At 35.6% G+C, this 16,764-nt stretch overlaps 1 protein-coding gene across 1 annotated transcript in view; it reads left to right on the forward strand.

Moving 5' to 3' along the window:
* Positions 1-16,764, forward strand: part of GBE1 (1,4-alpha-glucan branching enzyme 1) — a 292,466-nt gene that overhangs the window by 212,789 nt on the left and 62,913 nt on the right. The window contains exons 11-12 of the mRNA XM_082654189.1: positions 34-144; positions 3,524-3,695. Coding sequence (XP_082510315.1) covers positions 34-144; positions 3,524-3,695 — 283 coding nt within the window. The remainder of the gene's footprint in view (positions 1-33; positions 145-3,523; positions 3,696-16,764) is intronic.

A 16,764-nucleotide genomic window follows, 5' to 3' on the forward strand; every position in this document is an offset into this window, starting at 1 on the left:
GTGTATTGGAATTATTTTTTGTCTTTTATTTAGTTACTTAAAGAATATAAAGATGAAGATTGGAATATGGGCAATATAGTGTATACACTCACAAACAGACGCTACCTTGAAAAGTGCATTGCTTATGCAGAGAGCCATGATCAGGTAAATTAATATGTGTATAAACCATTCTGTCTCTGTCTGTATTTATTAACATACCTAATTATAAACATATCACAGTACAAATTTCTATAGTTTAATACAGTTAATGTAATGTGTTATCTATTTTATGTGACAACTATTCATACTTGAAAAACATTTAAAAATTATTTTGTAGATCCATAAATTCCAGCTTCAAAATGCAGTACCACGTTTACCCTGCCAAACTGTAATTAAATGATTGTGAATGACAGTTTCAAGTGTTATCTTACATGTTTTCCTTTGTTGTCACAAGAGGAATGTTGGTGCTAATCCAGGTTAATTTTAATTTCCATTTTAGGTTTCCTTCTAAAGGTTTTCTTTTATGCCTTTTCACAAGCTTTCATCATTTTTTCCCTCAGTCACTGAAATCTTTTGCTGATTGATCGCCCTGACCTCTGTCCCTCTTGATTTTAGTCCATCCTCTGTAATGTAGTCTGAGGTATTTTCCAAAGGGCAAAGCTAATTTTGTCAACCCAGATCTTTTGGTTAAAGCTTCTCATTCACAGCCTGTCATATCCTGGCTCATGCCAAAGTTTATTCTCTGCTCAACCCTCCAAGAGTTCTATTCTTCAATACTGTTAAATTTCCACCCATTCCTGAGTAGGTCAACCTTGCTCCAATCTTGTACTTTTCCCCACACACCTGCAAATGCCTACATCACCTGGGAAGCTCGTGTGAATACCTAATGCCCTGGCTCAGACACACTCTCCTTGAAGCCTTCATCCAGGTGTATAGGGAAAAAATAGTTTCCCCATTCTTCACTTTCTCATCACATTTTAAGCAGAAAATTTGCTTCTGATACCTTTGTATTTCCAGCCTTAGCACTGTGCTATTCCTCGTAGTCACTCAATAAACATAAATAAATGCAGGAAAAGGCCATTCAGTTATATAAAGCCTATGAACCAGCATAAACAACATAAAATGAACTCCTTATACATTAAAAAGACAGTAAAACTGTCTGAAATTATTTGCAGTATATGTATTCAGAAAATTAAAGTTAAACCAATTAGCTCCTCGGTATTTCAGCAGAAATTGACAATTAAGGTAGACAGTAGTTTTTCAGGTGTCTCCTTTGAACTATTAAGAAAGTATAAGTAGACCAGAGGTCAGCTACCAAGGCCCATGGGCCAGATTCTGTCTGCTGCTTGTTTTTGTAAAGGTAATTGGAACACAGCCATGTTCATTCACTCACCTATTGTCTATGGCTGCTTTTGAGCCATAATGGTATATTTAAGTAGTTGAGACTGAGGAAGGAGCCCACAATGCCTACACTATGTACTGTTTGGCCTGTACAGAATGTTTGCTCACTCATAAAGTAGACATATATTAAGTTTTGCATCTTCCTAGTTGGAGCAGTACTTTCTTTTCAACTTAAATTGGCTGTGGAGCAAGATCAAATAAATACCTATGAAGAAACCAGAACCAAAACGTAACAAAAAAAGAAATGAGTAGTATTAATTTAAGATTGGGGGAATCCCTTGCCAAATACATAACAATATGAAAATTAAAATGCATGCATAAATGATATCTTTCCATTACAAACTCCTAGCAGTTATAGCATGTTTTGAGCTCCCAATATATGTGTATTTTATATGAATGAACACAAGAATAAATAAATGAGTGGAATAAACAAATTGAAGATGAAACTGGTAGGTTAATTTCATAATTTTTCTCCCCAAATGTACAGAAACAGTATGGATTTACCAAGAATTATTTCATGCTTTAAAGATCCACATAATTCTGCCTTGTATTACAAATTGTTGGGAATGTACAAAAAGATGCAGATTGCCTAGTTCTTTCTATAAAAGCAAATGTATACTGAATTTTAAACCTGATAAAAAATTATAAATATGAATATATATGTGAAAATAGCTTAGAGATTAAAATAGGTTTATAAGTAAAAATATTTTTTTAAAAATGAAAATAATCATACAGTAATAGGGTGAGGAGATTATGGTTTAGTCTCTGTGTTTCACTATATATAATTTTTTGTCAATAAATAACACTTGGCATTAGTTAGCTGTTTGTTTTTTTTTTTTAAATAGGAAAATTTAACCTCAACATTGAACTGTTTATTTTTTTTTATTATTTTTTTTTAATTTTTTTTAACATCTTTATTGGGGTATAATTGCTTTACAATGGTGTGTTAGTTTCTGCTTTATAACAAAGTGAATCAGTTATACATATACATATGTTCCCATATCTCTTCCCTCTTGCGTCTCCCTCCCTCCCACCCTCCCTATCCCACCCCTCCAGGCTGTCACAAAGCACCGAGCTGATCTCCCTGTGCCATGCGGCTGCTTCCCACTAGCTATCTATCTTACTACGTTTGTTAGTGTGTATATGTCCATGACTCTCTCTCGTATGCTAACACATATATATGGAATTTAAGAAAAAAAAAATGTCATGAAGAACCTAGGGGTAAGGCAGGAATAAAGACGCAGACCTCCTAGAGAACGTACTTGAGGTTATGGGGAGGGGGAAGGGTGAGCACTGACGGGGCGAGAGTTAGCTGTTTTTAACCATAAGTAATTCAGATCGTTAAGAGGCCTCTTCTGCTGCTCAGGGTGTTTCTGAGTTAACCTGCCCCATTTGTCAACTATTATATTTTCATATAAAACAAACTAATTTTAGATTAGATGGCAAATATAATGAGAAAGCAAATTTTACATTTTAAGAAAAAGTTGTCAATTTGCTGCTGAAGGGGAGAGGGTCCATTGTAATATATTTATATACATATTATATATATATAAATACATCTATATAAATATAAATGCATATACATATAAATTACTTTTAGGAAACTCTTCCATTCTTTCAAAACAATAAAATCATGATATGCAAGATATTTTTAAAAATCTATTAGTATTCTAATAGTTTAATGTAAGATTATGGGATTATATGAAATCATGTATGTGAAACTTTTGAAAATTGTAAAGCACTATAGAATTTAAAGAATTCATTCAATTAAAAAATTCATTGTTCAAATCCTAAGAAAAAGAAAAAATATCTGTTAGTATTCTCAACATTAAAATACATGTTTATTCTAACTTCAAAAAATGTGAAGCATCAGCTTATTATAACAAATATTCAGGTAGCTTATCATGAGTTTTTCACCAAGCTATTTTAAAAATGAAAGAAACATAGGTACATGAGATCTCTCATGTATTTCACCAGCTCACCTTCAGCATAGTGACTGTTGGAAAATACATGAAATTAATACTAATTCACACACCTCTTCTGCATTGTTTCCATTCTGTATAATTGCATGTCATTCTAGTATAAATCACAGCTGCTTAGTACTTATTATTTGCATTTATCTCAGTGACTTTTATTTATATAGGCACTCGTTGGGGATAAGACGCTGGCATTTTGGTTGATGGATGCTGAAATGTATACCAACATGAGTGTTCTAACCCCGTTTACTCCAGTTATTGATCGTGGAATACAGCTTCATAAAATGATTCGACTCATTACTCATGCACTCGGCGGAGAAGGCTATCTCAATTTCATGGGTAAGTATGAGCTGAACATATATCCAATCTGTGTTTAAAATGTTAACTAATATTATATATGACATAAGTTATGCAGAATATTTTGGTTTGGTTGTTCAGGTTTAAAATAGAAAATTATAACTTTATTTCTTTAAAGCACTGTCATTTATTTTTACAGCGTAAACTGTGAAAATTAAATTGCTTTAAGATTATTGTTATACTAATACATGATGCAAAAGTAATCTAATGGCTGGTATTTTATTTAATATTGTTGTCAATAAGTGGGGTGAACTTTTTTTAAACAGAATTATTATTCTGAATTTAATCATTGAGTTTATTAAATAGTGTTTGTAATACATTGAACATAAGAAGGATATAATTGTCATGTCATAGCATATTGAGCTAATATTATTGGTCTTCTTTGAGGTAATTGTATACCAGTATACTTGTATTATAAATGTGGAAGCCAACGCCCAAGATACTGTGATGGAAAAAAAAAATGTATTTATTTTAAAAAATAGGAAAATATGAATATTCAAAGGTCATTGTTGTCTGAAGGATCTTGAATGATAAAACATAAAAATCAACTAATACCGTTTTCAGTTCTATTTGGTCAACCATGACCATTTGATTTTTAGGACATTTCACCAGTTTTTAGGTTAGAGAGAGCTAGAAAGATTGGAAAATGCATATGGGAGACTGACATTTTTCTACAATAAAAGCTGTAGAGCTTCAGATTAGTTCATTTCTATCTGGAAATTTTTATTAAAAAATCTCAGATTGGGACTTCCCTGATGGCGCAGTGGTTGAGAGTCCGCCTGCTGATGCAGATCTTCCCGGATCTTCCCGGTCCGGGGAGATCCCACATGCCTTGGAGCGGCTGGGTCCGTGAGCCATGGCTGCTGAGCCTGCGCATCCGGAGCCTGTGCTCCGCAACGGGAGAGGCCACAACAGTGAGAGGCCCGCATATCGCAAAAAAAAAAAAAAACTCAGCTTGGACTTTTAAAAGCCTCTGTTGTTTGCTAACTTGAGATTAGGAAGCCAGACCCAATAAACCATACACCAGATTTCACCCATACAACCTGTACCTTTCAGTGCATCCCTCTTCTCTCAGGATCACCAAAATTTGTTAATATTCCCAACCTGTCAGGAAGTGGCCCTTATGACCTGTGAGACGGTACTTTGTCTTTCAGGCACCAGGCTGGGCTTCCTGGGTGGACTTTGCAGGCATTGTATTCATAAGTAAAACCGGCCTCAGTTCCTAAAAGGCAACTAGTCCTCTTTCACACAATGAACATCATTCATGAGTATGGCTTTTCCAGTAAGGCCTTAGTCGCACAGTTTATTCAATTATATCTTGATGAAAAGGTGGAGTCAATGAACTTAGGTAAACAGCTATGTCACCATGTAAAGTGAGAGAGTTTTTAATGTTTTATTTCATTTACAAAAGCAGGGTTTATTAAATTGTTGCAGTGTATATAGATAGATTAAAAAGAAAATGAAAGAGCTTCCTTATATATGTGGAAACTAAAACAACTTTCCTGTTAGAGAAATAAAATCGAAGAAGACCTCTGATTTCATGCTGTTCGTCCTGTCATTAATTCTTGAAGCCCACTGCATCCGAGAATTCTAGTAATCCTGACTTAGCTTACTGCTTTAGTCTGGAAGTTGTGTAAGCAATATCAGCTCAGAAGCCTATAGCGAAGAGTTGAGAGTGTCAGTAGTTTGAAGTACCTGATAGAGTCCTTTTCCTGAGACTGTCCTTTGCTGAAGACAATTCTAGCCCATAGCATGCAACAGAGCATCAGAGTAAAATAAAACTATCTGCAGATGACAGAGAATTAATGGCCCTAGTTAATTTAATATTGATAACTTTCAGATTAAAAAAGGTCTGATGGGGCTCCCCTGGTGGAACAGTGGTTGAGAGTCCGCCTGCCGATGCAGGGGACACGGGTTCGTGCCCCGGTCCAGGAAGATCCCACATGCCGCGGAGCGGCTGGGCCCGTGAGCCATGGCCGCTGAGCCTGCGCGTCCGGAGCCTGTGCTCCTCAACGGGAGAGACCACAACAGTGAGAGGCCTGCGCGTACCGCAAAAAAAAAAAAAAAAAAAAAAGGTCTGATGAAAGTTCATAATGAGAATTGAGTCTTGGTCAATATTTTCCCTGAGGGTAAAAATGGATCATGGACAGCTAAGATCTTAACAAATCTCCAGTAACTTCATAAATTTTGTGAAATGTTTATATTAATATACTCTTAACTGTATATATTCAACCTGAGGATGGCTAAGACGCTATTCTGTTTTGGAAACTCTTCCCATGGAACTTTCAATAGTAACACAACTAAATAAACATAATTATTTCTAGCATCTCTCTATAAGGTCTGTAAATTGACCATATTTGTGGTATCAAATATAATTTTGAAATTATTCTTTGATACAGGACTCAAAGATCTTTTGAAGTTTTCTTCTTACATTTGTCCTTCAAAAGGCTTATAATGTTTAACTCCAATATAGCACTTTTTAAAAATCCTTCTGTCTCAATGTCTTATCTAAATCTAGCATTTCTCTACTAACTTTGAAACCAGTAATCTCCAAAGTCTCTATAATTTCTGATTATTGATGTTGTTTTATGAAATTTAATATTTCCCTGTAAGCTATCATGACTTTAAATATTTTTTTTCCACTTTCTGATCATGGCACTCTCCTGCTGAATGGCTTCAATGGCTGCAGTGTCCTCCAGCTGACCTCTAGGCCTTGCATGAATGGTCTCCCATGGGTCTCCCCATTGATGGCTCTGCTCCAGTCAAGCAAGCCTTCTTTCAGTTCAATGAATGTACCAACTTCCTTCCACTATGAATTCTGTATATTTTTCTGTTCTCCCCTCTGAAATCACTCTACTCAGATACCCCCTGCCATACCTGACAATCCTTCATTTGCAAATCTTTTTTCCTTAGGGCAGTCTTTTCTAAAGCCTCAAACTTCACTAGTTTTACCTATTATACATTTTTATATTACCCTATACCTACCTTTTGTGGCACATAACAAAATTACATTTTCAAAAACTATTAAATATATAGCTGCCTTGATACATTTAAAACTGAATGAAAATAGGGGTCATCTGTATCTTATTCACTATTATATCTTCATGAACTAGTAGCAATTAGCACAGTATCTAGCACATCACAAGACTTGCACATTTTTCCAAAAAAGGATTATTTTATATATTTATATATATACATATATGCATATATATAATTACCTTGTAATTATTTTTAGCAGTAGTTCATTAGCTGCAATCACCAGTTGTAGTTTTGTTTTGTTTTGTTTTGTGTGCGGTACGAGGGCCTCTCACTGTTGTGGCCTCTCCCGTTGCGGAGCACAGGCTCCGGACGCGCAGGCTCAGCGGCCATGGCTCACGGGCCCAGCCGCTCCGCGGCATGTGGGGTTTTCCCGGACCGGGGCACGAAACTGTGTCCCCTGCATCGGCAGGCGGACTCTCAACCACTGCGCCACCAGGGAAGCCCCAGTTGTAGTTTTAAGGAAAGTTATTTTTTTTTCAAGTGGCATGTAAGAAATTAATTTTTAAAAAGATCAATTTAAGAAATTCAAGACTAAGGAGAAATCTGGTTGTTTACTCATGTTTTAGGCATTTTAAAACTTACTAGCTTTTGGAATTTTATTTTTATTTCCCTCTAGTAGAGAAAGAATGATTTAAAAGAAGTAAGAAAACAACATACTTTTGTAGTTTTTCATTTAAATCTATTTACCTAAATTCATCAGGCATTTAGATATGTGTTCTGTTTATCAAAAATAATTAAGATCAATATGAATTCTCTCACAATGATACCAGTTTGGCTGATTTGTTTTATTTTATTTGTTTTTGTCTTATATACTCATAATCTTGAGTTTAAAAAAGTTCTTTCACTCTGGTTAAAGCCAGGGGAATATTTGCAAGGTTTTTTTAATTTTTAATTTGCTAGGTTATTTTAATTGATTATGAATAAATAGGTTTATATTTCCTATTCTTCCACCATATCATCATATGAAAGAATCAAATATAGAAGAGGGGAGCAGGGATAGTTAAATTACTTTTATATCATTGATCATAAGAGTTATAATAAATATTAACAAAAGTAAATTTATATTTGACATAGCATACTATATTTTCTAAAACATTTTCATATGCCTCATCTAACTCAATCTTCATAAAAGTTTTGTTTTTTTTTTTTTAATACTGTCTGGCTTGCAAAGAAACATGGGGTGAAAGAAGAATATTCAGGTATCTAGGTAGATGTTCCAAGTCCCATTTTACTAAAGCTACAACTCAGAGAGGAAAAGGGACACACCTAATATTGTACAACTAGAAAATGACAGCAGCTGATTGTCTTTTTCTTCTATTTACAATGTGAAAAAATTAGAAATGAAAATTATTATTAGATCAGTGTATAGATTAGCTACCAAAATATGGTTAATAAATATCTTTTAAAGAAAAGGTAGAGCATAGTGGTTAAGAAAGCGATCTCGATGGGAATACAAGCTTAGCTGTGTGAGCTGGGTAAGGGGCATCATTACTCTGTGCCTTTGTTTGCTCAGTGGTAGAATGGAGTAGTGCCTGCCTCAGAAGATTGTTTTCAGGGTGAAATGATTTAATATGTACACAAGACTTAGAATATTGCCAGGCACATAACTCATAGTTAATGTTTCTTTAAATTTAATTTCACTTGAAGTTAAATTTATTATTACTATTTTTAATATTACTAGCTATTCCATTGAATATATGGGTCCTGAACGCTGATGTTTCAATTCCATCCAAGAGTGTTTCTTTAGAATCTTATATGATGGTATATTGTTTAATGTAAAAGTTTCTTAAAATATTTAATTCATTTCCTCTTGAAAACATCAGTAAAGGCAGTAATTCTTTGTTAAAAATCAAATGACATTGTCCTAGGTGGTATTATGTGGTTAATTATACAGAAGTTAAGCCATTTCTATAGTAAATCTCACTAAGAGTTAAGATTACTTATTTTTTTTAATTCATAGTGATGTCTGCTGAATGCTGCTGCTAAAACATCTTACTTAACTTTCACGTATGAAGAGGTGTGATGTTTGCCTTGATTCTCATTTCTAGGATAAGCCAATATGATATTAATCAGTTAACATTTATTATATATTATATGGTATCTGTGTATGAGTGTGTGTGAGCATTGCATAAAACTTAATATAGGGCTTCTCTGGTGGCGCAGTGGTTGAGAGTCCGCCTGCCGATGCAGGGGACACGGGTTGGTGCCCCGGTCCGGGAAGATCCCACATGCCGTGGAGTGGCTGGGCCCATGAGCCATGGCCGCTGAGCCTGCGCGTCCGGAGCCTGTGTTCCACAACGGGGGAGGCCACAACAGTGAGAGGCCTGCGGACTGCAAAAAAAAAAAACTTAATATATTTTTCTGGAATACCTGTGCCGAGATTTATTTTACACAGAAAGAGGGAGGAAGGGAGGGAGCGAGAGAGAGATGTAGATTGATATAAAGCAACTTCAGTTTAAAAAGTTAGTGAATTTGACATATATATCAATTTAAACTATACACAATATATTTATAACACATTCTAGAATGTGTTTTAACACAATTGATAACATTCCTTCATACTTCAGACATTTATATGTATCTACTATGTACCAGGTATTGTTAAGTGGTGGATATTCCTGGGTGAAAAAGAGTTCTTGCCCTCAAGGTCTCAAAACCCAAAAGGGGATCCAGACAAGTAAGCAGACAAGTATCTCTGTCCTAGTACATTCACTAGATACAGTGATAGAGATAAGCAGAGAATGTCATGTAAATGTGTAGGAAACTGGGTTAAGAGATTAGGTTGTTGGTGGAATTTATCAGCTGCTTCAGCCAGGCAAACATAGAAAAATAGAAAGGCACAAGAAAGCCATATGACAAACTTAGGGAAAGTCTAAGAAGGAGTAGGACTGAAGCAGTGGAGTGAGATTAAAGTCAGTTGGGAATATTAAATTTCAAATAAATGAAAAAACTGGGGCCCAAAGAAATCAATTTAGAGATCATTCATTGATTGGCAAGTTTAATGAAAAAATGTGGTTTTCAATCACTTTAAAGCATCATGAACTCTTCAGTAAGAAAGGCCTGGTATTGACTGATGGTTTAATAGCTTTATGGTTTATTTTTTTATCTATTTGTAATATAACTAAAAGGAGACAGATTAGAAAAATAAGACATGTGATTATTGATGATCTATGTGGATATGTCTATGCTATTTTTATAATCAGTGGTTATTTAATGTTTAATTGTTGGTTAAAAATAAATATAGAATGAAAAACATCTGCTTTACACATAGGATGACCTCAGTGAATATATGTTGCAGGCATACCTTGTTTCACTGCACTTCACTTCATTGTACTTCACAGATATTGTGTTTTTTACACATTGAAGGTTTGTGGCAACCTTGCGTTGAGCAAGTCTATGGGCACAATTTTTACAACAGCCTTTGCTCACTTCCTGTATCTATCCCATTTTCATAATTCTCGCAGCATTTCATACTTTTTCATTATTATTATATTTGTTATGGTGATCTGTGATCAGTGCTCTTTTTTTAATTGAAGTGTAGCTGATTTACAGTATTATATTAGTTTCAGGTATATAACATAGTGATTCAATATTTTTACAGATTATACTCTATTTAAACTTATTATAAAATATGGCTATATTTCCCTGAGCTGTACAATATATCCTTGTAGCTTATTTATTTAATACGTATCTCTTAATCTTCTACCCTTATTTTGCGCCACCCCTTCCATTTCCCCACTGGTAACCACTAATTTATGAGTCTGTTTCTGTTTTTTTATATTCATTTGTTGGTTTCATTTTTTAGATTCCATACATAAGTGATAACAGAGTATTTGTCTTTCTCTGTCTGACATTTCACTAAGCATAATACCTTCTAGGTCCATTCACATTGTTGCAAATGGCAGAATTTCATTCTTTTTTATTTCTGACTAATATTCCATTGTGTGTGTATATATATACTTTTTGTATCACATCTTCTTTATCCATTCATCTGTTGATGGATACTAAGGTTGCTTCCATATCTTGGCTGTTATAAACAATGCTGCTACGAACATTGGGGTGCATGTTATCTTTTCGAATTAGTGTTTTCATTTTCTTCAGATATATTCCCAGGATTGGAATTGCTGGATCGTATGGTAATTCTATTTTTAGTTTTTGGAGGAACCTCCATACTGTTTTCCACAGTGGCTTCACCAATTTACATCCCCACCAGCAGTGTACTAAGGTTCCCTTTTCTCCACATCCTCTCCAACATTTGTTATTTGTAGACTTTTTGATGATAGCCATTCTGACAGGTGTTTGGTGATATCTCATTGTGGTTTTGATTTGCTTTAATGTTACTACTGCAGCTTGCCAAAGGTTCAGATGATGGTTAGCACTTTTTAGCAATACACTACTTTTTTTTGTGTGTGTGTGGTACGTGGGCCTCTCACTGTTGTGGCCTCTCCCGTTGCGGAGCACAGGCTCTGGACGCTCAGGCCCAGCGGCCATGGCTCACGGGCCTAGCCACTCCGTGGCATGTGCGATCCTCCCGGACCAGGGCACGAACCTGTGTCCCCTGCATCGGCAGATGGACTCTCAACCACTGCGCCACCGGGGAAGCCCAGCAATACACTATTTTTTAAATTAAGATATGTACATTGTTTTTAGAAATAATGCTATTACTATAGACTATAGTATAGTGTAAATGTAACTTTTATATGCACTGAGAAACCAAACAATTTGTGTGACTCACTATATTGCAATATTCACATTATTGAGGTAGTCTGGAACGGAACCCACAGTACTTTCTCACTATGCCTATACTTGTATGTAGATAAACTGCTAAAGCAATTCAGAGAAGAAGAAACTGTGGTTAAGGATATATTTTGCCCCATTTTCTGGTGGTTCTCTGGTTATCTTGGAAGTGCTACCTTTTCCTAACCCAGCTTACTGAGGCAGAGGGAGTAGTTGCATGACCTTGTCATGTGACTTGTCAGGAACTGCTATAGAGAGGTGTGGCCAGGCAGGCAAATGGGCTACTATGTCCAGTAATTGTGTACTGGGAAAAAAACACCAATACTGATGCTGCAGTATTAATTCCAGATACAGTTGACCCTTGAACAATGCAATTTTGAACCGCAAGTGTCCACTCATACATGAATACTTTTCAGTATTTAGTACTACAGTACTACAAACTAAGTGGTTGGTTGGATCTACAGATGTGGAGGCGCTAAGCATATGGAGGGCCAACTATAAGTTACTAGTGGATAAACTTTGTCATTTTTCAAGAGTCAACTGAAATACCAAAATAATGCATTGATGGTATTCTTTATTAAAGACTGCTTAGAATTCTAGAAAAAGAGAAGAACCTAAGTATTTAACTCATTTAAAATATAAACATGTACATATTTTAAAATATCAAGTAAAGTATAAATTAAAATCTAAATATTAAGCACATATCTTGCTGATTTAAAATATTGGCAGACATGTATAATCTTAAGAATCAGCTATCCAAACAAAATGATGAAAATTTAATCTCAAAGTCAAAAACTAAATAATATTATTTAATCATTTTTAAAGATTTGAATTTCAAAAATAACGTGAATTAAAGTGTTGTCATCATCGAGTTAGTTCCAAGTCAGTTTCTGTGAAAAATGTTCTGGCTCTTCAGAAAGCTCTTTGTAATCCTATCCTAGGCTGGGCAATGGTAGGAGAAGGTTACATTGGACAGCTAACTCCAAATATGTTCATTTTCACGTAACCAAGTGTCTTATAACTTGAAGAAAATCTTTTTAAGCAACTTGACTTCATTTTCTTGAGTTTCATCATATATAGATAGAGATTCAGATGCAGAGTGATCTGAATCACTTTCAATACTGTCATGTTCATGTTCCACTTGTTCAGAAAGTCTTTGAACTAAAGTAAGAATCATTCTTTCAACAGAAGCTTTGCTTTCCCGGTTACCATTTTCTTTTTCCTCCTGGGGACTCTATGTTATAGAATACCATTTTCTAAATGAGTACACCTTCATTCCATTAGAAATTTTAATGCTGCATGTAACTCTCTGGGTTTATGTCAAAACATAAGTGATTCCAATTTCTCATTTAAAAAGTACTGAACTAGCAGGGTTAAAATCAACAAAACTAACAATGTTTCACTACTATAATATGGCATGGTAGTCCAGAAAACTGAAAACTCATGTTGCAGTCATAAAATACATATTCCCCATGACATCAGCTGTTACTGCATAAAACTGAAATGTCAGAAGTAATCTGGAATCATTGGGATTCATTGATTTGTTCCCTCATTTATTTATTCATTCATTCAGTTAAACCAATTGTTTTCATGTCAGTTTCTGGATGTAAGTAGAGTTGTGTGAAGGCAAAGAAGTTCATGCTTGATAACTTTTATATTATCAGTGAGGTCATCATTTGAGAGTGGAAGGAGTAAGAGACTTTTGAGAAAAAAAGTAGAAGTATGAAATGGACATCTTCAGGCGTGAAAATACTAGAGAACTGTAGTAGGATATCTAGGTAATACTGAATGCTCATTTGAGATTTGTAATCAAGATTATAAGCCAAATCAACCTCTTTGTTGTGTGACATTTTTTTTTTCCCTAGTAGTCCATGGTTGATCAAGGGTTGGAATTTTGTCAGGCATCTGTCAAAAGAGGGAAGGATTTTGAAAGTATTAGAAAATAGCTGATGTAATAGAGAACCCATAAATCACTGATTCTCAAAATTGCACACTGGAATGACTTGGAGAGTTTCAAAAAATACTAGAAATTGTGATTGAATTGGCCTTTGCTATAGCCTGGGCTTTGGAATTTTTTAAAGATTCCTTAAAGCTAGGAAGTAAAGAGAGAATTCCAAGAGGATGTAAAAGATATAGGAAAGTTCTCTGGTTCTAGAACAGAAATCATAGAGGGCACAGTACAAGGAAGGGAAGTTGGGACAGACGATGGGTATGTTGTGAGTCCAACTGTCAGTGAAGGGCCAATGAAGGACCAGGAAGCTGGACTTGGACTTCCCATAGCAAACAAGGCAAACAGGAATGGGGCTGCTTCTGGAGTTTTCCTGGTTGGTATTGAGAAGCTTTCTCGAATAGATTTTTATCAACAGATAGAATTTAAATGAGAAGGCTTTTCTACTTTTCTTATATTGTTTTCTCTATTTATAAACAAACTAAAATCATGACAATGGAGTAAACTGTCTTCTATTAACAGCGTGGTCATCTGGTGTGCGTACATCTGTTTTTATTACTTTCTTGTTTAGGAATCTCATTACCATGATGTTTTCCTAGTTTCTGTAATGAGTGGTACCTGCGGAGAAAGAGGCATAATTACCAACTGGCAATTTTCTCTCTCAGCAGTATTATGAAATTTCCATTACTAAATTTGAAGGATTTTCTCAATATGATTATATTGTATTTTGACATTTGAAATTCGGTGGGACATTCTTTAATGAATATGTTACATTCTCCCTAAAGCCACAGGGAAAGTTGGATGGATTTTGTGTCGGTCGGTCTGCATTTAGTGATAGCTGCATTATACTTCAGTGTAAAATGTGTGATCCTACTTCACATCTTCCATCTGTGATTGTTTAGTGTCAAACTTGTAAATTCTTCTTTTTTCTGATAGATAGGAATACAATAAAAATTTAAATGTCTTCCTGCTAAGTGCTGGAATTGAAGCAGTTATAAAAGGACAAAATGCACTCTGCCGAACAGTAGGAGTGCTGGTTTTTGGCATTTTCTCTTAGCTTGTTGAGGCAAGTTTACTGAATGTGACACAGCTAGGAGAAGTCTGTAAAACTGAGCTGTGAAAAACTGCAAAATTCTCAATATGAGCAGCTGTAAATGGCTTGAAGCCCTGTTAAAATGCTCAGAGACACAAATAGAATCTATTTTAAATGGCATAGACTTAAAAGTAATGGCCCTGATTTGATTCACAGCACACTGATAACCAATTTTGGCTGGCATTTAATGAGAACATGAGTACAGCATGGGGCTAAGAAGGAAGTACTGCTGCAGTTACCTGGGGATCTTTAAAATACTGAACCCTGAGCCTCATCAACCTTTCACGCCAGAGTCAGCGATCGTGAGGCTGTGACACTAGTGGTTTTTAAAAAAAAAATCTCACAAAGTGATTAACTTGTGGAGATAGAACATAGAGATCCACTGATGGGAAGGAAATGCAAAAATGAAAGTTGGGCCAAAGACAGGTCCAGACTGTGCTGGGATCACTGGGGGCTAGCTGAGGGACTCACCTGTCCCTTTCCCGACATGATTTAAATACCCCGCTCAGTACCAGAAGTGTTCTTTCTGACAGGTTAATTTTCACACAAGAACCTTCAAATCCTTGCCGAAGATTATAACCAGGGAGAAGAGTCACTTTAGAGAAGTTCATCTTAACCTAGTGAAGAATGTTTCTGATGCAATTTATCCACATTTTTCTCTAGCCCACTCACATTGTTCAAGTTGAATACATCACACCCTTTACACATAGGAAAAGGGTCTACTGGTAATCTGGATGTTGAGAGGAAAACAGAAGCAACTGAACCTATGTGTCCTTAATTCTTCCCATCTTGATCTTAGGGTAGGATATCTGTATAAGTCCCTGCATTTCTTCTTTTGGGGTCTGTGTCGTTGTCAGTGGTGTTATTGGGTGTGGTGTAAATGATTCTCCCTAAACTGCTGTTCAGCTGGGCTGACGTCCTACTGAAGTTCCAAAGAAATGGTTAAAGCAATAAGATGAGACCCACTGCAGGACCCCAGTCTTTATCCATCTAAGCAAGGTCTGCTGCTCTGTGGTCATTTGCCTCTAAGCCTTTTACACCAGAAACAAGAATTTTTTTCTCTCTTTGGTTTATTGCCCTAAAACTGCATCAGAAAGTAGAGATATTAATTATTACTGTTGGTTCAAATGTTTATTTCATTAGAGAGGCTTGCTGGGAAAATAAGATCGTTCTTCTGTGCAGAACATGCTAATCAATGGAATATTATTCCTCATGTGTTGTGGATTTTAAGCCAAAACTTACCATCTAGGGCACTGACTTTTCTCAGTGAGAAGGTATATGATCATATCTTTATAAAGAAAGAAAATTCCCACATATGGGAGACACGTATTTTTCTTTTCATCTCTCTCTCCTCAAGGTGAGATAATCACAAATAGGAAGTTCAACATGTAGGCTGCATAGCAGATTTCCTAATGTAACAAAACAATAAAATGGGCCTGGACCTTAAAATAAGTCCCAGTGAAAAGAGCACAATTTTTTTCTAAAGTTAATATCTGAATTATTTGCTCTTAGGCTACTACACACACAAAAACACACACATAAATACACATTGTATGTATACTGTGTGTGTATGTGTATGTGTATGTATGCATGTATGTATATATAACATTGAATGAACTCACTATCCACATAGCCCTGGGTTAAAAGTTTAGTATATAAACTTCTCTAGCTCCATTGTTGAGTTGTAGATGGTGGAGTTTGCAGAATGGAGGAACTATGTAATTTAACATTATTTAGAAACACAGAAATTTCATCAAACCTTCCTTATTACTTTGTTACCTAGCATTTTAAAAGAACTTCAAAGCCTCACTTTATGAGCTTCAGTGTCCCACAGAAGAATCCTCTAAATTCAGGGAGTCATCTAGGTCCAGGATCCTCTGTCAAACTGCTCATCTTCCTAAGAAGGGAAAAAATAAGGTATTATCCTAAGACATGTGAGTAAAGATAAATTAATATATAATGGACATCATACCTAGCCCTGGATTCCTAATTTAGAGTTATATCTTTAAGCCTCCCCCGATCCAATCCCAAAGGCCCACCTGGGTGATAACCTCATCTTATTGGTGGAATCTGCCTAAAGGATATGCCAATAAATGAATAAGCATCCCACTCTCCCCCACTGGTCCCATGGTATGGATTTTCTTTACACGTCACAATATTTCTGCTGTGGCGTTAGGCTCTTGAATCATTTCTCTCTTTTACTAATTCTCTTCTCTCCACTTTTACTAGATAGT

Source organism: Grampus griseus, assembly GCF_964374135.1.
Source record: "Grampus griseus genome assembly, chromosome: 5".
Classification (NCBI taxonomy): domain Eukaryota; kingdom Metazoa; phylum Chordata; class Mammalia; order Artiodactyla; family Delphinidae; genus Grampus; species Grampus griseus.